Source organism: Oryctolagus cuniculus, chromosome 9, assembly GCF_964237555.1.
Source record: "Oryctolagus cuniculus chromosome 9, mOryCun1.1, whole genome shotgun sequence".
Taxonomy (NCBI): domain Eukaryota; kingdom Metazoa; phylum Chordata; class Mammalia; order Lagomorpha; family Leporidae; genus Oryctolagus; species Oryctolagus cuniculus.
Window position 1 is genome coordinate 99,047,702 of NC_091440.1, and position 22,612 is coordinate 99,070,313.

General features: G+C 39.7%; 1 protein-coding gene across 17 annotated transcripts in view; it reads left to right on the top strand.

Annotated features, from left to right (window-relative positions):
- The window catches only part of ERC1 (ELKS/RAB6-interacting/CAST family member 1), a 518,217-nt gene that overhangs the window by 239,039 nt on the left and 256,566 nt on the right, over positions 1–22,612 (top strand). For 7 of the 17 annotated variants that reach the window (XM_070049263.1, XM_070049265.1, XM_070049267.1 and 4 more), the window contains 2 exons: positions 15,174–15,305; positions 17,527–17,580. The exons of 5 other annotated variants lie outside the window; for them this stretch is intronic. In XM_070049263.1, coding sequence (XP_069905364.1) covers positions 15,174–15,305; positions 17,527–17,580 — 186 coding nt within the window. The remainder of the gene's footprint in view (positions 1–15,173; positions 15,306–17,526; positions 17,581–22,612) is intronic. 5 more of the 17 variants (XM_008259816.4, XM_002712778.5, XM_002712779.5 and 2 more) reach the window with 1 other exon arrangement.

A 22,612-nucleotide genomic window follows, 5' to 3' on the forward strand; every position in this document is an offset into this window, starting at 1 on the left:
AGGCCATAGTAGAGAGCTGGGTCGGAAGTGGAGCAGCTGGGACTCGAACCAGCACCCAAATGGATTGCCAGCACTGCAGGCGGCAGCTTTACCTGCTATTTCACAGTGCTGACCCAAACCTTTAAAAATTTAAGTTTGACAGCTTTTTAGAGTCTTATGTTGTGTGTCACAGGCTACATGTGTCTAATATATTAATATTCTTGCTTTTATAAAAATAAATTTTGATTTCCTCTTTCAAGACTTTTTTTTTCACCTATTTAAGTGTTTAATCCATGAAATTTCTTCCTTCTTTAAAAAAAAAAAAGTTTATTTATTTGAAAGGTAGAGTTACAGAGAGACACGGGAGCGCAGAGAGAGAGAGAGCTCTTCTATCCACTGGTTGACTCCCCAGATGGCCACAGTGGCAGGGCTGGGCCATTCTGAAGCCAGGAGCCTGGAGCTTTATCTGGGTCTCCCAAGGAGGTGCAGTGGCTCAAACACTAGCAGGGAACTGGATTGGAAGTGGAGCAGCCAGACTGGAACTAGTGTCTGTATGGGACACCAGTATTGGAGGTGGTGGCTTAACTTGCTGGGCCACAGTCCCAGCCCCATTTCTACCTTTTATTTTGTTTTAAAGATTTATTTATTTATTCAAAAGTCAGAGTTAAACAGAGAGAGGGAGAGAGAGAGAGAGAGAGAGAGAGAGATCCTCCATTTGCTGGTTCACTCCCCAGATGACAGCAACAGCCAGGGCTAGGCTATGCCAAAGCAAAGATCCAGGAGCTTATTCCAGGTCTCCCATGTGGGCAGCAAGGGGCCAAACACTTGGGCCATCTTTTGCTGCTTTTCCCAGACTCTTAGCAGGGAGCTGGATCAGAGGTAGAGAAACTAGACGTAAACTGGTGCCCATATGGGAGGCTGTCGTCACAGGCGGCAGCTTGTGACTACACCACAAGGCTGGTCCCCATTTCTTAATCTTAAATCTTATTTTAAATTATTTTTTTTCTTAGTCAAACAGGGCTTTTTCTACAGAGAAAAAGGGTAATGGCAGAGTTTTTATGGTGTTCCTGACAAATATTAAGTGGAGTTAGGGATCACACTGGAAAAGTGTCCATACAAACCAGTGTCTATTTTTATAACCCCACAGATAGTTGTTGAAATTGCACATAAAAATTCTCTTTTCCTAAGGTGAAGTACTATTAAAATTTTTGGCATGTGTTCAGCTTTTGAAACTCCTAGCTCATACCTACATCACTTTCAATCATTTAGAAAAAAATGAGAACAAGTCCTGAAAATTATTTTAGGAGGTGTTTGAAATTGATGCCTACAGGACAAGGACATGTCCGGCCTGCGGGCTGTATGAGACCAGTGAAGTCCTCTCATCTCACCCTGCCACTGCAACCTCAGGTGGAACTCGGAATTCAGTTATTCTACAGCAGGCTAATTTTTAAGTTGATTATTTCGTATGGTCCGGGAATGATGTTGTAAATACCCACATGGCCCTTGGCAGAGAAAGGTTCCTCACCCCTGCTAGATGGTTTTCCCTCTGGCCAAAATGCAGTTCCATTTGTTAACCAATAAATTTATTGCAAGAAGTTTATTCATAGTACTAATATATAGCCTACTGGTCCATTCCCCACAGTTAATTTCAGCCCTATTCTGCAGGAACATGTGACCACATCCTTTTAGCTTTTGAAAAGAATACTCAGAATAAAATGATGGGTAAACTTACAATTGGCACTAAAATTCTGCAAGTGGACCACTGTGTTCTCACTCCTGTGGCTTGAATGATTTTCTCCTTTGTGTTACTGTGGGAGCTTCCCCTTGGTTTGCAGTTGCAAGCTGAAGCCTCTGCAAGCTGAGATGAAAAGTAAGCACGTGTGCAGCCCGTTTCCTAAGACTTCCTATGGCCCATACCAGTTGTTTATTATTTTAAGCAAAATATTATCTTCGGAATTTTTTCCAAGTCTTTGAGTATTTGTACTTAGATTTGTAAAGTTCTAAGATTACTTAAACCCCAGCTACCAGAGTATCTTTTCCCACATTTTGCATACCCAGCTACCAGAATTTTCAAGATGAAAACCTGGCCAACCTATAATGGGATATTTGTACTAGATACTCCATAAATATTATTTATATAAACAGCGTTTTGTATGGTTGTTTTTCTGGTTCTTTAATGAAATGCATCTGCTATTGTTTTGACTTTGGTTTTTTAACAATTGAGGTTATAACAGAACTCTAACTGGGGAGAAATATTTGTGGGGTTTTAAAGAAAGGGAGGAAGGCTTTAAAGTTTAACCCAAAGTATTTTCTTTATGTAAGAAGTAGTTAGTGTGTAACCAAATTCTGTCTGTATGTTAGGTTTGCTTTCTTTTCTTAAAATTGACTTCATCAATACATCTGGCTTCAATCTTTTTCCCCGCTAAGCATATGAAAAGTTGGTAAATGAATTCTGACATGTTGATTGATTTTACTGAAATCTTCTACATGTGTATGTACACTTGGAGGATGGGGCGAGGGAGACCAAATAAGCAGTGGGGCTGAGGGTAATAACGAATTACTGTCTCTTTACATAAAGGGTATTGAATAACTGGTAACATTTAAGTCCTTCAGAACATATTATAGTCTATCTGGTAAGTGGTGTTTACTCCAAAGGAAGCAGCTCTTAATGTTAATTCAAGTAAATGACCTCCATTACCATGTCAGAGTTGGAGTTAGGAAAGGGAAGAGAGAATGTGGAAGGCTGTGCTGCCTTGCATAATTATGTGAAATCTGAATTTGCTGTTCCTCTGCTACTGAAGCAAGAAAGTTTTATAAAGTTCTGTCATTATCATGTGCTTTCTTTTTAGGTTCTTCTATTGCACTTAAAATTTTTTTGAAGGAGATGTTTGACAAGAACAGCAAATTAATTTTTTAAAAGATGCTTGTTTGTTTATTCTAGAGGCAGAGAAAGACAGAGGCCCTATACACTGGTTCACTCCCCAAATGCCTTCAATGGCTGAAATTGGGAACCAGGAATTCAATCCAGGTCTTCCATGTGGGTAGCAGGAACTGAACCACTTGCGCCATCACTGTTGCCTCCCAAGGTCTGCATTAGCAGGAAGCTGGAGTCAGTAGCTGGAGTTGAGTATTGAACACAGGTATTCCCATATGGAATGAGGTCATCTTAACCAGTGTCTTAACTGCTAGGCTAAATGCCCATACTCAAATTAAGTTTTAAAGGCTGATTCTCCTTGTCCATTTTTTGGTGTTTGTTTTCTTTATGGAATGTTTGATTTGAGAGAAAGGAAGTGGAGGCTTGAGTCTTACAGCTGTGGTTGTATTAGGTTGGTGTTGACAAACCTGATGTCAAAAAGCAAAGTTCAGAGGAATGTATTAGTGGATAGTTTCGTGGAAATTGTACAGTCCAGTCTTGTTAATTTGCCCAAGTTATGGTTTCAGCTGTTGCCGCTTTTGCCCTCATGTTGTTTGAGTATAGGAGTCTAATTTTTCTTAAGAGCATGAGAAATTCTTTGGTAGCCTCTTCCTCTCTCCCTACCATACCCAGAAAAGTAGTCACACAAACCTCCTGTCTTGAACCCCATACTTTGTGAACAAAATGTTCCCCTTTGACCTCCACTAATAAGTGTAGTTGGCAAGTGTAGGCTTAACTGCTCTATGTCAGTTTGGATGAGTGCAAACATAATTAATACCAGTTGAAGTAGAACTCTAAAGATACTGCTTTTATTTTAAGTAATATGAGCTATTTGAACTGGAAGAATGTGTTCCTTTACTGTCTCCAGATGGCTATTAAGCTAGTTATCTGTGGCACATAGCTCATGTCTTTGAGTTGCTAGAATTGGTTGAGCAGCAGGTGAATGAAATGATACTGTCCACTTAGGGTGTTTTTTTTTTGTTTGTTTTTTTTTTTTTTTTTTGGACAGGCAGAGTGGACAGTGAGAGAGAGAGACGGAGAGAAAGGTCTTCCTTTGCCGTTGGTTCACCCTCCAATGGCCGCCACAGCTGGCGCGCTGGGGCCATCCTCCACTGCACTCCCTGGCCACAGCAGAGAGCTGGCCTGGAAGAGGGGCAACCGGGACAGAATCTGGTGCCCCAACCAGTACTAGAACCCGGTGTGCCGGTGCCGCAAGGCGGAGGATTAGCCTACTGAGCCTCGGCACCAGCCCAAAAATATGAAATTCTTTAAAATCCAAAACATTTTCAATGTTGTCATTACACCATAAATGAAAAATTCCAAACCTGACTTCATATGGTAGGCACAGTCAAACCTCAGATACACTAAAAATACTGAATAAAATTACCTTTAGGCTATTTGTATAAGGTATAGATGAAGCAAATGAATTTTATGTTTAGACTTGGATCCTGTCACCAAGATATTTCATTATGTATATGTAGATATTCCAAAATTTTTAAAAAATCCAAAATCAGAAATATTTTGAACAGTCCAAACATTTTGAATAAGGACTATTCAACCTGTAGTATATTTAACTAAAAGGAGTTAAGAAGACTTTGTTCTAAGGTAACAGCAAATCAAGAATGCATATAAGCAATAGAAATTATTTTCTCAAACTTCAGTGTGGCGTGTCCTATCCAAATTTTAATCTCTAGCTACATTTGGTTTCAGTAAATCCACCTCCCAGTTTTCAGGTGCTTCAAATCCTGAGAAATAATCTAGGGATAGAGATATTAGGAATATTAGACAACTCCAGCTTTGCTGAAACAGAGTGCCATAACTACCTCATGATAGACTGATGAAATTTGGACATTTTGAAAAATAAAGTTTCATATATAAAGCACACATTCAGTATCTTAGAAACTATAGCTGGGGTAATCGCTATAGCTATTTGAGCCACCATGAAGCCCTTCCAGGAAGCAGGGGCCTGAGAGCAGAAGTATACAAAGTCCCTTGTATTTTACACTTTAAAAAAAAAAGAGGATTTAATTTATTTGAAAGGCAGAGTTACAGAAATAGGTAGAGACAGAGAGAGAGGTCTTCCATCCACTGGTTCACTCCCCAAATGGCTGCAATGACTGGGGCTAGGCCAGGCTGAAGCCAGGAGCCGGGAGCTTCTTCAGGGCCTACTACATAGGTACGGGGGCCCAAGCACTTGGGCCATCTTCTGCTGCTCTCCCAGTTCATCAGCAGGGAGCTGAATTGGAAGTTTAGCAGCCCAGACTCAAAATGGCACTGATATGGGATGCTGGCACTGCAGGCTTTGGCTTTAAAATGCTGCACCACAGCGCTGGCCCCTTTACTGTTTTTCCAGTATAGTACTTTGCTGGTTAAAATTTTCCTGACTAAACAATTTTCTACCAGAACAATTTTTTTATTATTAAAGTGAAATAGTGGGGCCAGCAGTGTGGCACAGGGGATTAGAAGCCCTGGCCTGCCATGCTGGCATCCTATAGGGGCACCGGTTTGACTCCCGCCTATTTCTGATCCAGCTTCCAGCTAATGTGCCTAGGAGGGCAGCAGAGGATTGCCCAGGTGCTTGGGCCTCTGCACCTATATGAGAAACCTGGAAGAGGCTCCTGGCTCCTAGCTTGGGATCTGTTCATCTCCAGCTGTTGTGGCGATTTGGGGAGTGAACCAGCGGATGGAAGACCTCTCTCTGTAATACTGTCTTTCAAGTAAATAGAATAAGTTAAAATAAAAGTGAAAAAACACTGTATGCATATCATAATAGCTACCTCATTCTTTTTATTATTATTTTTTAAAGATTTATTTATTTTACTTGAAAGTCACAGTTACACAGTAAGAGAGAGAGAGAGAGAGAGAGAGATAGGGAGGTCTTCCATCCACTGGTTCACTCCCCAGATGACCATAATGGCCAGAGTTGCACTGATCTGAAGCCAGGAGCCGGGAGCTTCTTCTGGGTTTCCCATGAGGCTACAGGGGCCCAAGGACTTGGGCCATCTTCCACTGCTTTCCCAGACCATATCAGAGAGCTGGATTGGAAGTGGAGCAGCCGGGACTAGAACCGGCACCCATATGGGATGCTGGCACTGCAGGTGGCAGCTTTACATGCTACGCCACAGTGCCGGCCCCAATTTACTTCATTTTAAAAATGCATTTGTATGTTTTATTTGAGATGCAGGGCAGGGTTGGGGGAGAGGTAGGTATCTCCTGCTGCTGGCTAACTCCCCAAATTTTCACATGGCTGGGGCTGGGCTAGACCAAAGCCAGGAGTCTAGAGCTCAACCCCCGTCTCCTGTGTGACCAGCACTGACTCAACTCTTTGAGCCATCACCTGTTTCCTGTCATGCTGTGCATTAGCAGGAAGCTAGAATCCATAGCAGAGCCAGAACTTGAATGCAGCACTCTGATACAGGATATGGATGGCCCGTGCAGCATCTTTTTTAAATTTTTTTATTTTTGACAGGCAGAGTGGACAGTGAGAGAGAGAGAGACAGAGAGAAAGGTCTTCCTTTGCCATTGGTTCACCCTCCAATGGTCGCTGCGGCCGGCGCACTACAGCCAGCGCACCGCGCTGATCTGATGGCAGGAGCCAGGTACTTATCCTGGTCTCCCATGGGGTGCAGGGCCCAAGGACCTGGGCCATCCTCCACTGTACTCCCTGGCCACAGCAGAGAGCTGGCCTGGAAGAGGGGCAACCGGGACAGAATCCGGCATCCTGACCAGGACTAGAACCCGGTGTGCCGGCGCCGCAAGGCGGAGGATTAGCCTAGTGAGCTGCGGCGCCAGCCCCGTGCAGCATCTTAACCACTGTGTCAGATGCCTGCCCCTCTAAGTTTGCTTCTTTAGTTGATAGAGTACATACTACAACTTCCTCAAAGTCTGTGAATGAAGTAACATTCCATTCGATTTTTATATTTTATTGTCACATTTGGTTGTTAGTTTGGATACAAATTCTAGGTTAGAAATAATTTTTTCCCTACAAATTTTGAAGGCATTACTCAGTTGCCTTCTAGGTTCCTCTGTAGCCATTAAAAAGTCCAGTGTCTTCTGAATTTCTGATACTTTGTATGTGGTCATTGTTGACCTTTGTAAAATTTCTAATTCTGTTCTTTTGTCTAATATTCTTCACTTAAAAAGAAGAGTACCTGTTATTAAAATAAGCCCAGAAAAATGTTTTTTGATGTTATTGAAAAAGCAAGAACAAAAAAGAATGATTATAAATAAGACTTAACTGTGTTTTTTACTGCCCTAGAACCAGAAGATTTTTCTGATCATTTCTGGTATTGGCTCAATATTTTATTACATAGGCGATTTAAGGCATAGTTTAATATAAAGAAAACGTCCTGGGTGTACCTTAGCAGGTATCTGTTATGGTTCTAAAACTAAAACTGGACCCACATTCTACTCACTAGATAGATTAAATAGTTATGGATTTGCTAATGAAGGTGAGGGAAGTAGTTGTTCTCTTCATTCATTTGTTACTACCCTGTTTCAATAGTTTCCTTTGAGCAAATACTTAGTTTTACATTGAGGAGCTGTATACCTTAAAATGTCACAAAGTTGTTATTTAACAATCCTCTTCTGAGATTTGTAGCTTTACTTACCTTTTCTTCTTCATTCTTATTACTAAAAGAGACTTGCCACCAAGTTTTGACATTAAATCCAGAAACCCTTTCTTAAATTTCCATGAACATGGGTCTCCTCTGGCAGACTCTGGATTTGCCACTGGTTTTGAGGAAACTTACATAATGAAAACTGGCATTAGTTCCTTGCATTATAAAAAGTCACTAATAATCTTTTCTTTATACAGCCACAAAGCTACTTTTCACCCCCTGCAGGTACACAAATAAATTTATTTTTTATGAAAGTTTTTATTTAATGAATACAAATTTCATAGGTACTGCTTTAGGAATATAGCAGTTCTTGCCCCCATACCTGCCCTCCCACCCCAATTCTTGTCCCACCTCCTACTCCCTTTCCCATCCCATTCTTCATTAAGATTTGTTTTTAATTAATGTTATATATAAAAGACCAACTCTATACTAAGTAAAGATTTCCACAATTTGTACCCACACAGACACACAAAGTATAAAGTACTGTTTGAAAACAAGTTTTACAGTTAATTCTTGTAGTACAACTCATTAAGGACAGAGTTCCTACATGGGGAATAAGTGCACAGTGACTCCTGTTGTTGATTTGACAACTGACACTCTTATTTATGACATCAGTGATCAACCAAGGCTCTTGACGTGAGCTGCTGTCAGTTATTTAGACAGGGCCATGAGCAAAGTAGAAGTTCTCTCTTCCCTTCAGAGAAAAGTACATCCTTCTTTGATGGCCCCTTCTTTCCACTGGGGTCTCACTCACAGAGATCCTTCACGTGGATCATTTTTTGCCACAGTGTCTTGGCTGTCATGAAATACTCTCATGGGGTTTTCAGCCAGATCTGAATGCCTTAAGGGCTGATTCTGAGGTCACAGTGCCATTTAGGGCATTTGTTATTCTATGAGTCTCTGTGAGGACTGCTTCTGGTGTTGAAACAATCTCTCTTTTTCTATCTATTATTATTACCAGACACTTGGTCTTATTTATGTGATCCTTTGACACTTAATCTTATCTATATGATCAGTTACACACTTAATATGATCACTTTAACACGTAAGATGGCATTAGTACCACTTAGCTTAATGGGATTTGGTGTTCCATGGCAAGTTTTCAACTTTACCCTTAGTGGTAAGTCCATGTAAATGTGTGCAGAACTGTACAGCTCCTCCCTCTCCTATTCCCACTCTTATTTTTTACTGGGATCTATTTTCATTTGGATTTATACATGTATGAATAACTCTATGTTAAGTAACGAGTTTCATCAGTGGCATTAAGTATAAAGAGAAAATAATAAAAAAAAAACTGTTTCTCGACAGTCAAGACAATGGCTGTTCAAGTCATTGCTTCTCATAATGTCAATTTCACTTCTACAGGTTTCCTTTTAGGTGCTCTGTTATCACAATTCAGGAAGAACATATGGTATTTGTCCCTTTGGGACTGGCTTATTTTACTCAGCGATGTTTTCCAGTTCATCCATTTTGTTGCAAATGACCAGATTTTTTTTTCTGCTGTGTAGTATTCCATAGAGTAGATATCCCATCATTTCTTTATCCAGTCTTCAGTTGAAGGGCATTTAGGTTGATTCCATGTCTTAGCTATTGTGAATTGAGCTGCAATAAACATAAAGGTGCAGGTAACTCTTTTATTTGCAGGTTTCATTTTCCCTTGGGTAAATTCCGAGGAGTGGGACGGCTGGGTCATGTGGTAGGTGTGGGGAGCAACCGAGACTAGACTAAATTACTGGAACTGCTAAGACTAATTCTATGCATCTGATCTCCCACAATATGGCGCTGAGCGACAGCAAACAACTTCTGCACAGCTGCCTCGCCAATTTGACTGATAAACTGCAGGAGCTGATCCTGCTCCTGATTGGAGGAGAGCAGCGTTCTTGGCATGTGGGCAACAGAGCATGGATTGGTGGAAGAGGACTATAAAGAAAGAGGGAGACAATAAGTACTGGGGAACATCTGAGCAACCCCTGAGAGAGCCGGCCGGCAGTGTGCCGCTCCTCCGCGGAAGCGGGGAAAGTGGCGGGGGGGCCAGCAGCAAACCCGGGAAGGGCCGGGCAAAAAGAACAGCGCAGGGTCTGGTGTCGTTCCTCCATGAATGGGGGAGCGACAGGTAGGGCTATATTCAGATTTCTGAGGTATCTCCAAACTGTTTTCCGTAGTGGTTTTACCAGTTTGTATTCCCACCAACAGTGGATTAGGATACCTTTTCCCCCACTTCCTCCCCAGCATTTGTTTGTTGATTTCTGTATGAAAGCCATTTTAACCAGGATGAGGTAAAACCTCATTGTGGTTTTGACTTGCATTTCCCTGATGGTTAGTGATCCTGAACATTTTTTCATGTGTCAGTTGGCCATTTCGATTTTCTCTTTAGAAAAAATGTCTGTTTAAGTCCTTGGCCCATCTCTTAACTGGGTTGCTTTTTTTGTTGTTGTGGAGTTTCTTGATCTCTTTAGATTCTGGTTTATCAGTTGCATAGTTTGCAAATAATTTCTCCTGTTTTGTTGGTTGCCTCTTCACTTTCCTGATTGTTTCTTTTGCCATACAGAAACTTCTCAATTTGAAGTAATTCCAATTGTTAATTTTGGCTTTGACTGCAAATGCCCTGTAGTATGTCTTTTTTTTTTTTTTTTTTTTTGACAGGCAGAGTTAGACAGTGAGAGAGAGAGAGAGACAGAGAGAAAGGTCTTCCTTCCGTTGGTTCACCCCTGAAATGGCCACTACGGCTGGTGCACTGTGCCGATCTGAAGCCAGGATCCAGGTGCTTCCTCCTGGTCTCCCATGCAGGTGCAAGGCCCAAGGTGCAGGGCCCACTGCCTTCCCGGGCCACAGCAGAGAGCTGGACTGGAAGAGGAGCAACTGGGACAGAATCTGGCACCCTGACTGGGACTAGAACCCAGGGTGCTGGCGCTGCAGGCAGAGGATTAGCTAAGTGAGCCACGGCGCCGGCCCTGTAGTATGTCTTGAAATCTGGTATTGTGATGCCTCTGGCATTTGTTGTATAAGATTGCTTGAGGGGCTAGCACTCTGGTATAATGAGTAAAGCTACTGCCTGCAGTGCCAGTATCCCATATGGGCACCGGTTCAAGTCTCAGCTGCTCCACTTCTGATCCAGCTCTCTGCTGTGACCTAGGAAAGCAGTAGAAGATGGCCCAAGTCTTTGGGCCCCTGCACCCTTGTGGGAAACCCAGAAAAAACTCCTGGCTCCTGATTGGCCCAGCTTCAGCTGTTGCAGCCATTTGGGGAGTGAACTAGTGGATGGAAGACCTCTCTCTCTCTCTACCTCTGCCTCCCTGTGACTCTTCCTTTCAAATAATAAATAAACTTGAAAAAAAAAAAAGATTGCTTTAGCTCTTTGAGGTCTCCTATGCCTCCATATGAATTTCAGCATCATTTTTTTTCTAGATCTGAGGAGAATGTCTTTGGTATTTTGATTGGTCTTGCATTGAATCTTAAATTCCTTTTGGAAGAATGGATATTTTGATGATATTGATTCCTCCAATCCATGAACATGGAAGATTTTTCCATTTTTTGTATCTTCTATTTCTTTCTTTAATGCTTTGTAATTCTCATCATAGAGATCTTTGACACCTTTGGTTAAATTTATTCCAAGGTATTTGTTTTTTTTGTAGCTATTGTGAATGAGATTGATCTTAGAAGCTCTTTCTCAGCCGTGGCATTATCTTTGTATACAAAGGGTATTGATTTTTGTGTATTGACTTTACATCCTGTTACTTTACCAAACTCTTCTATGAGTTCCAATAGTCTCTTAGTGGAGTTCTTTGGTCCCCTATATATAGAATCATGTTTTCTGCAAATAGGGATACTCTGAGTTCCTCCTTCCCAATTTGTTTTTTTTTTTTTTTTTACAGGCAGAGTAGACAGTGAGAGAGAGAGAGAGAGACAGAGAGAAAGGTCTTCCTTTTGCCGTTGGTTCACTCTCTAATGGCCGCCCCGGCCGGCGCGCTGCGGCCGGCGCACCGCGCTGATCCGATGGCAAGAGCCAGGAGCCAGGTGCTTTTCCTGGTCTCCCATGGGGTGCAGGGCCCAAGCACCTGGGCCATCCTCCACTGCACTCCCGGGCCACAGCAGAGAGCTGGCCTGGAAGAGGGGCAACCGGGACAGAATCCGGTGCCCTGACCGGGACTAGAACCCGGTGTGCCGGCGCCGATAGGCGGAGGATTAGCCTAGTGAGCCGCGGCGCCGGCCCCTCCTTCCCAATTTGTATTCCTTTGATTTCTTTTACTTGCCTAATGGCTCTGCCTAAAACTTCCAGGACTATATTGAATAGCAGTGGTGAGAGTGGGCATCCCTGTCTGGTACTGGATCTCTTTGGGAATGCTTCCAACTTTTCCCCATTCAATATGATGCTGACCATAGATTTTTAATTAATTGCCTTGTTTGTGTTGAGGAATATTCCTTCTATACCCAATTTGCTTAGAGTTTTCATCATGTAGGGGTATTTTATTTTATCAGATGCTTTCTCTGAATCTATTGAGATAATCATATGGTCTTTGTTCAGCAATTTGTTAATGTGATGTATCACATTGATTGATTTGTGAATGTTGAACCATCCTTTGCATACCAGGGATAAATCCACTTAGTCTAGGTAGATGTTTCTGATGTGTTGTTGGATTTGATTAGCTAGAATTTTGTTGAGGATTTTTGTGTCTATGTTCATCAGGGAAACTGGATTCTCTTTCTCTGTTGCATCTTTTTCAGGTTTGGGAATTAAGGTGATGCTGGCTTTGTAGAGAGAGAGAGATTCCTTACCTTTTAATTGTTTTGAATAACTTGAGAAGAATTGGAGTTAGTTCTTTAAATGTCTGGTGGAATTCAGCAGTGAAGCCATCCAGTCCTGGGCTTTCCTTTGTTGGGAGCATCTTTATTACTGATTCAGTTTCTGTCTTGGTTATAGGTCTGTTTAGATTTTCTGTGTCTTCATGGCTCAATTTAGGTAGATTGTTTGTGTCCAAAAATCTATCCATTTCTTCTAGGTTTCCCAGCTTGTTGGCATACAGCTCTTTTGTAGTAATTTCTGATGATTCTTTTTATTTCCGTGGTGTCTATTGTTACATTTCCTTTTTCATCTCTAATTTTATTGATTTGGGTTTCTCTCTTCTTTTATTGGGTAGTTGAGCCAATGATGTGTCAATTTTGTTTATGTTTTCAAAAAACCAACTCTTTGTTTTGCTAATCTTTCATATTGCTTTTTTTGGATTCAATTATGTAGATTTCTTCTCTAATTTTAATTATTTCTTTTTTCCTACTAGTTTTGGGTCTGGTTTGCTGTAGTTTTTCTAGATCTTTGAGGTACATTGATAGCTCATTTATTTGGTGCCTTTCTGTTTTCCTTTGTAGGCACCTATTGCTATTAACTTTCCTCTTAACACTGCTTTTGCTGTATCCCATAAGTTTTGATATGTTGTGTTGTCATCTTCAGTCATTTCCATAAAGTTTTTAGTTTCTCTTTTGATATCTTCTGTGGCCCACTGTTCATTCGTGAGCATGTTGTTCAGTCTCCATGTGTTTACATATGCTCTAGAAATTCTTGAGTTGCCGATTTCCAGCTTCATTCCAGTGTGGCCTGAGAAGATAACATGGTATGATTTCGATTTTTTTGAATTTGCTGAGACTCTCTTTATGGCCTGTTATGTGGACAATCCTAGAGAAAGTTCCATGTGCTGCTGAGAAGAATGTGTATTCTGCAACTGTAGGATGAAAAGTTCTGTCTGTAGATATCTGTTCGGTCCATATGGTCTGTAGTTTTGATTAAATCTGTTGTTTCCTTGCTGATTTTTTGTCTAGTTGATCTGTCCATTGCTAAAAGTAGGATATTGAAACTCCCTCACGACATTTGTATTTGAGTCTATGTGCCCCTTTAGGTCCCTTAATATTTCTTTTAAATAGCCAGATGCCCTATAATTAGGTGCATATATGTTTAATAGTTACATCTTCCTGTTGAATCAATCCCTTAATCATTATATAGTGCCCTTCTTTGTCTTTTTTAACAGTTTTTGTGTTAAAGTCTATTTTGTCTGATATTAAGATGGCTACAACAGCTCTTTTTTTGGTTTCTGTTAGTATGGAATATCTTTTTCCATCCTTTCAGTCTGTGTGCATCTTTGTCGGTGGGATATGTTTCCTGTAGGCAGCAAATAGAAGGGTTTTGTTTTTTAATCCATTCAGCCAGTCTCTGTTTTTTTACTTGAGAGTTAAGGCCCTTCATATTCGAGGTGACTTTTGATAAGTATTGACTTTGCCCTGCCATTTTTTCTATAAGTATTCCCATCATTTGGTTGCTAGAAGTAGTTTCCCCAGAAGTCATCTGGAAGAACTGTTTCAGCTTTGGTTTAATTTAGGATAATGGAATCCTCTCAGGAGATCTCAAAAACCACAAAGAGTGAAAGACAGGGTAGCCTGTCACAAAACCATCATACAGGATCTCCGCACGTTGGGAATGGGAAATGGAAGTGTTTTTGCTAACAACCATCTGTATTTCAGAATCTCATTTTGCTATAAATAATGGTTAATTTATTAGAGGATTTGAGATGTCAGATCAAATCCTTGCATTTGGCCCTTGCTTCACCTTTAGTTTTCTTTAATTCCAAAGAAACACACCTTGCTCTTTGTTCCTGCTGGCATCGCTCCTTGCCTTTCTCCAGTTGGCATCGTGGTAAAAACCTCTGTACTGTGCTGCTCAGTGCATGGCAGCTAAAAACGTTAACATTTGAACAAAGAGCATTTTTTGTCATGGCTAATCTGCCTTTCATAAAATAGAACTTTACTTATAGGAATTGATTAAACTAATTTATATAATTATTCTCTGGTTGTGTAAGGATTTAAAGAGAAGGTACCTATAATAATCTGATGAATCCAGTTCTCCATCCTCTTCATTTGTCCTTATTTTAAGATCTCTCCCATCTTACATGATCTCAAAATCCTGTGGGTTTTGTTTGTCTTTCAGATGGACTTACATTCACTTCCCCGAAACTTAGGTTGTAAACGTGTTGTAGATCTTCAGGACTAACGGGAATTGCTTGGCTAACCAAATTGCCCATTTTTGTCAAAGCAATTACTTACAGCCAATCGTCACTTTTGGTTTTCTCATTTTGAAAGAAAACTTTCTTTCTTGAAATGTTAGGAAACATTGTCATCTTTTTAAGTTCTTTTTTATTTTAATTAGTTTGCCAACAGTTGTGTATATGAAGAATACAATCTGAAAGATGGCGCCATTAACTTACTTTCATCCAGGTCAACTCTGCAAGAAAAAGGAATATTTTGTTACTCAGTCCAGTCACTTAGACTTCATCAGTGCTAGCTTCAAGCTCCATTTAGAGAGTTCCAAAACAGCTTGCGTTTTTAAATAGTCAGGGCTTTGCTACCTGTGCTAACGGTGTTATTCTCTCTGTTGCGGAGAGCAAGTCCATCTCATTTGTCTTGCTTCACTAACTTGACGCTTTCCTCTTAATGCTGTTGTTCTTCAGCCTGCTTTACTTCTTTTCTTCCCTTGTTTGATTCTTTCCTCTGTGAGGACATCTTATTGGTCTAGATTTGCTTCTGAGTAGAACTTTTAATAAGCAAATAGTGCTTTGTGATAAATAGGCTCTCCTTGGGTTAACTAATTAGTCTACTTCACCTGGTCTTCCATCGTTTTCCAGGACAGTCTCCGTAAGAAGGATGACAGGATTGAAGAGCTGGAAGAAGCACTAAGAGAAAGTGTACAGATAACTGCAGAGCGAGAAATGGTGCTAGCACAAGAGGAATCAGCCAGGACCAATGCTGAGAAACAGGTCTGCGATTTTATACAGTTATTAGCAATGCGGCTGGTTAAACGAAAGGTAAAACCCAACCAGTATAGTTTAGGTGAACAACACATACCGTATATTTGTTTATCGGGTTTCAAAACCACTTCATTACCTGTAAGTATCTAGGCTTAAATAAGAATTGAAAAATGGTTGCACAGGAATTGACTTGTGTTAATGCAGATGTCTCTATTAATAGTTTAGAATTGATTTCATGTGTATTTATGTAGAGTATGCTTATATGTCTGATGAGATGAAATGGTGCTTTTCTGCTATAAGAATCAGGAAAGCCTTGACTTTAAAATTGAATTAGAAAAAAATAGATATTTCTGAATCAATAATGTTAATTTCAGTAGGAAACAGTTTATTTTATACCTTGTCCTGTTCAAAAGAGCAATGAAGGTTATAACAAAACAATTAAGGGTAATAACAAAATGTGAAGGACATAGCTGCCATGGCACCTGAGAACCACATTAGCCTATCTCAGCCTTCAGGTGACTTATTGAAGAGTTCTGCTGTTGCTGTTTGTGGCTTTGTTTTCTGTATTTTCTACATCATTTTAAATCTCCATATCTTCGATTTTGACTTTTAATTAAGAAAAGTAAAGATGGGAAGTGTGAATGGAGGAAATATTTTTAACAAGTAAAGGCTATAGCTCAGTTCCTATTCTGAGAAGGTAATTTTCAGTTTTGAATCTACCTCACACAGCAAGAGGTTCATGACATTTGATTTTTGTAGTGGTTGTCTCCATTGCTTTGTGGGAGAACTGTGAATGCTAAACAAATTAAAAGAGCTCAGTAACGATGTGATGTGAATAGTTGGGAGTCCCCCTTGATCAGACCACTGGTGTTATTGTGAGTTTAGGTGATTGAATAATAAAGAACATGCATTTCAAGGCAGACGTGTACCCCAAGAAGCCCCTCCATAGCCATGTTAGACACAAGGATGTGGTTTCTTCTGTGTCAAGTGTAGAAAGAAAAGCCCATCGACATTTATTAGAAAAGCTGAGGAAAACTGACCTTTTTGCAGAATGAGTACCTTTCAGCACCCTTTTCCTAGGTAATTGCGGCATCTGCTCTGTCTTTGAATACCTTCTTGAAGCACAAACAGAGCTTGGGGAGGGCTTCAAAGAGGGGTGGAGGCAGCCTTTGTTCCAGGATGCTGAGGGATTTTTTAAAATCTTCTTAACCCATTTCACAGTCTTTCTTTTATTTTCCAAATGTCTCTCTCTTTTTCTTTCTGTAAAGAATTCCTTCTGCCTCAATTTCATTATTTAGTAGCAAGTCTTAAATATCAAAGATCACAGAGATGTTGGCAATTAATAATAGATGTGTCATTATGGAATATAGACTTGAGTTACAGTTTTTGTTCTTTAATGTGTAAACTGATTATTTGCTTTTTTGGAACTATTATCTATTTATAGTTAATAGAATTATTTTTTCAGAGCAGTTCTGTAGGTATACCAAAAAATTAAGCAGAAAGAAAAGTTTCTGTTTATTCCTTTTTCCTCAGTTGTCCCATTATTAATGTCTTGCATTAGTATGATGTATTTGGTAAGATTAGCGAGCCAATATCGATACATTATTAACTATTCCACTGGGATTCATTCTTTTTCATATAGGTTTTGACAGAAGTGTGATTACAATATTATACCTAGTAAGTTTCACTGCCAAAGTCTTCTGTATTCTACCTTTTTCAGTTTTCCTCCATCTTCTTAATCCCTGATCTTTTTACTATCTCTGTAGTTTTGCCTTTTCTTTTACTGATAGTTAGAATCACACAGTATATAGCCTTTTTGATTAGTCTCTTTCACTTAGCCTCTGCAGTTAAGATTTTTCTTTTTGTGGATTAAGAGCTTATTTCTTTTTATCTCTGAGCAATATTCCCATTATATAGACATACCATAGTTTGTTCATTCTACCACTTATTGGAGGATATCTTGGTTGCTTCTGAATTATGGCAGTTATAATAAAGCTGTTATAAAAATTCTTGTCCAGGTTTCTATATGTACATAAATTTTCAACTCATTTGGGTTGAAATTGATTATATATTAAGATTGTATGATAAGATAATACTCAGTTTTGTAAAAAACTACAAGATTGGCTTCCAAAGTGGCTATATAAAATTTGCTTTTAATTGCATGCTTTTTTCCTTCTCTCCTTCCTGTTTATCTTGTTTCCCACCATTCTGCTATCACTGCTATCCGAAGCTGTTGAGTGATACATTGCATGAGACCAGTCATTTGGGCTTTAAGTGGTTCAAGGTATGAAGAAAACTGCTTTTGTTTGTACTTTGAATTCTTACAGCCTTCATCTACCACCCTTGCTTCTTCCTTCTAGTCTTATTTTCATATTTTTCTGTCTTCTAACTCGACTTAATTTTACTTCTGTTTGTTAATAATATGTATTGAGATCATCTACAGTTACTCTTTTGAAATGCCTAAATGGATGAAGTTTGGCCAGGAACATTATTTTTATTTTCTTTTTCAGGTCCAGAAACTAATTTGTTTTTAAATTTGGCCTTTGAGAAGAAATGAGTCCCTTTGGGGGATGTCTACATGTCTTAGTTTCTCCAAGTGAAACTGTATGGGAACCGTAGCTCTTTATTAAATTAAGATAGACCCTTCTGATGTTTGGGCAGGGAAAAATTCCCACAGGAAAACATTTTTTTTAATGTCATTCCTATATTGTCACAGGATCCCCTTACAGTTTCTTAATTCCTCATACTATACATGCTGTTTAAATTGAACCTATCCAGAGATTTAGGGAAGTTGTTCAGTGACCAAGTGAAGTAAGATGCCCTCTAACTGGTTTTGGCAAATGGAGATGTGAATGTGAATAATCCCCAAAGGGGAAAAGTCACAGGTTCCTTTACTTTTATTTTATCTCTTCCCACATGAGAGTTATTTTCCTGAAACTTTCTCTGCTCAACTTTTGGCAGATTGTATTTCATTTGATCTAAGAGTCTGTACAGGGACTTAGAAAGTTTTTGGAAAGTGGAATTAAGAGATGTGTATTTTGATACAAAAAAATTAAATCCCTGCATAGTTTTTTCATGATACACATTTTCCATGAACTTCTTTAAGAGCCTACTGATTTTTAGAAAATGAGCACTTAAACAAGCCTCAGAATTGCCAGGGTCTAAAGAGCAGTACTCTTGCTTCAACCATTTTGTCATCAACATAATATTTTAGAAATGCTTAAAAAAAAAACTAGAAAAGACTGCATTAGTATTCTTCAAGCATAAATTTATTTCTTCAAGGAATTATTTGCAACCAAGCCTGCTTAATAAAGATTTTTTAAATGCCCGCAAAGATCTTTTTATATTTCATTAAGCTGAATTTACATTTGTTTCTAAAGTATATTTTTAATCTTTTGAGCAATGATAAATATATATTCTCTCAAAAAAACTGACATTCACACATGGGAGTTTGGATTTTTTAAGCCCATTATTTAATAGTGATGCTGTTAAATTTTTTTCAAATTGCATTTTAGCATCATTTGGCTTAGATGTTAAGTATAAATTCCTGACCTTTAAGATTGTAATATTTTATCTGTGTTAAGTAGAATTTCTTAACCTTTGAGATGGTAAGATTTTATCTGTGGTTTGCTTACCAGTTACATTCTGCCCTCCATCTCAATGGGGTTCCACATCTGGGGATTTAACTGATGATAGATAGGAAATGCTTGAACTTTTTTGGATCACTATTCCTTAAATAATACAGTATAACAACTATTTACATAACATTTACATTGTGGTAGGTATTATAAATAGCTTAGAGATGATTTAACATATACAAGAGAATGTGCATAGGATATATGCAAATACCATGCCCTTTGATATAAGGGACTTGAACATCCATGAGTTTCTGTGTCCCTGGGGTTTCCTGGAACTAATCCCCTGTGTACAGCAAGGGACAACTATATAGATTATTGAGCATTTTTAACATTGCATCTTTTTATTACTTTGAAAGACTTAGTAAGTTCCCCACTGGCTATAAATCTGTTTACACAGCAGTTATCAACATGTACTCAAGTACATTTTCAGGCAGCATAGTTGCTTCTACTGAAACAGCACTGGTAGTAAGGTAGTCTATGGAGGATGCTGTGTGCTGGTACAGCTGTAATTATATTCCCCAGTCCTCCCCACTTTTACCCATTTCCAGAGTGTGCGGTAAGTATTTGGTTTTAAAAACAATCCTGTACTGGTCTGAATATAAGTTACATTTTGCTCAGTTGTTAATTAATAACAGTAATGCTCTAAAAATAAAGGGACATGTTAACTCATGCTGGTTTTTTTTAGAAACATTCCTGTAATATCTTGCTATTTTACACATGTTGTACTAAGCAGTGAAGATGAAAATTATTTTGGATAAAGACTGAAGAATAAACATATAATTAAATTTGATAAATGCCATGGTAGAGGTATAGAGTGCTTTAAGAACGGAGGATGTGGCCGGCGCCATGGCTCGCTAGGCTAATCCTCCGCCTTGCGGCACCGGCACACCGGGTTCTAGTCCCGTCGGGGCGCCGGATTCTGTCCTGGTTGCCTCTCTTCCAGGCCAGCTCTCTGCTGTGGCCAGGGAGTGCAGTGGAGGATGGCCCAGGTGCTTGGGCCCCGCACCCCATGGGAGACCAGGATAAGTACCTGGCTCCTGCCATTGGATCAGCGCAGTGCGCTGGCCAAGGCGGCCATTGGAGGGTGAAGGAAGACCTTTCTCTCTGTCTCTCTCTCACTGTCCACTCTGCCTGTCAAAAAATAAATAAATAAATAAAATAAAAAGAATGGAGGATGTGGGAGTCATGTGTCATCAGTTTGAAGAGGTCTTCTTGCATGATATGGCTGTGCAGGAGTTGAGCCTTAATAAGAAAAGTTTAGGCAAGGAACTGAGGGAGGATATTCAGTGTATCCTACATAGAGGGACCAACATAGGTAAAAGCTTGGAAGCATTTGAACTCTAGTGGGTAGATATAAATGGTAAAACTTGGGGAGAAAGAGAAAGACAAGAGCAAGGGAGAGGGAGAGAGGTTGGTTATTTACACAACCTTGCCCAATCAGATCAAGCTTGTTCACTCTAATATTCAGGAATTTTTATTTTATATTCAAGACAGTAGAGGAGAACCACTGAAGCATTTTAAGCAGGAAATAATAATTACTTATTAGTTTGCTTGCTCATTCATTCCGCAGATCCTTATTGATCATCCAATATGTGTGTGTTAGTCCTGGGCAATAAATATATAATAATGAACAAAGCATCTATGGTTTATCCCCTAAGAGACAGTTTGGAGTACAATACAGACATGAACCCAATCACTAACATGCAATAACAAGTTATCACTAAGTACTCTAAAGGATAAGAACAAGCTTTCTGTGATAAGACAATAATTTGATGGAAGTTGGAGGGCTTAGAATATATTTTAGATCAAAAATCAGAAAGTAACATGTAACTGAGCCCTGAACCATAGGAAGCAACTCACCGTGTGACCAGTGAAAAAGAATCTGTTATTAAGAGTACAGTGAGGTAGAAAAGAACAGGACATATTTGAGGAAGATTAGTGTGACTGCGCAAGATCTGTAGGGCCTTCTGTTAAACCGTGGCAGGAAGTCTGTGGGTTTTTGTTGTTGTTAAAAATTTATTTATTTATTGAGAGAGAGATGGAGAGACCGAGAGAGGTCTTCAGTCTGCTGGTTCACTCCCAAAATGGCTGCGACTGGGCCAGGCTGAAGCCAGGAGTCAGGTGCTTCATCCAGGTCTCCCATGTGGTACAGGGACGAAGCACTTGAGCAGTCTTCTGCTGCTTTCCCAGTAGCATTAGCAGGGAGCTGGATCGGAAGTGGAGAAGCCAGGACTCAAACTGGCACCCACATGGGATGCCACCGTTACAGACAGCAGCTTAACCTGCTGTGCCACAGAGCTGACTGCGAAGTCTGTGTTTTTTAAGAGTGAAGCCATTGGGGCCGGTGCTGTGGCGTAGCATGTAAAGCTGCCACCTGCAGTGCAGGCATCCCATATGGACACCTGTTTGAGTCCCGGCTGCTCCACTTCTGATCCAGCTCTCTGCTATGGCCTGGGAAAGCAGTAGAAGATGGCCCAAGTCCTTGGACTCCTGCACCCGCATGGGAGACCCAGAAGCTCCTGGCTCCTGGCTTCTGATCAGCGTGGCTCTGGCCACTGTGGCCAATTGGGGAGTGAACCAGCAGATGGAAGACCTCTCTCTCTCTCTGCCTCTCCTTCTCTCTCTGTGTAACTCTGACCTTCAAATAAATAAATAATAAATCTTAAAAAAAAAAAGAGTGAAGCCATTGAAGAGTTTTAAAGGAGGATACCATCTGATCTATGCTTTTCAAAGATTATCTGCATATTAGCTGGAGAATGAATTAGAAGGGGAGTAATAGAAAGAAGAAGGTCAAATGTATTATTAGAGTAGCCCATATGAAAAATACTCAAGCTGAGGTATCAGCACTTTCCCAAAGGGAATTGGGCACAGCTTGTCACCTTCCAGACACACCGTTCCCACAAGATCAGTGTGTTTGAAAGGCGCTAGGACGTTCAGATTCTCCTTTTTCACTTTCCCTCTCACAGTTGTACACTCTCCACTTTATTAATATGCATACCTGTCCTGACTCACCATTATATAATCCTCTAGGGAGTGAAAACTCTGGGACAAAAGAACAATTGAAAGTATTAGTGCCAAGGCCGCAGAATGGAGAAAATATTTGCAGACTATTCATCTGACAAAGGACTGATATAGAAAATGTAAAAGGAAGTCAAAAAGTTCAACAGCAACAAAAAATTCAATTTAAAAATGGGCAATTCCTCTGAATAGACATTTCTCAAAAGAAGAAATACAAATAGCCAACGAATATATGAAAAAATGCTCAATATCATTAATCTTGAATATCATTAATCCTGAAGGGATTAATCTTCAATTATTATTATCATTAATCCTCAGTATCCTGAAGAGTAATGCAAATTAAATCTAGAATGAAGAGCAAACGTTTAGCCCAGTATCCCACTTCAGAGTGCATGGGTTCAATCCCTGACTTTGGCTCTTTATTTATTGTTAAAATTTTGATTCTCATATATCAAGTTTCATTTCTGTGACTCACAGAAATTCTCATTCCCCCCTTTGGCACAGCGTTATAATCATAGAGTTTGTAGTATTTGCAACAGCTGAAATAACACAGCTGACTACGGGAATGATGAGATGGGTATTGTTCTTACTACTGGATCTTTCATTCTCTTAAGAGTTTCTTTTAATGGCAGGTTCTTAATAATTTGTCTGTTATTTCTC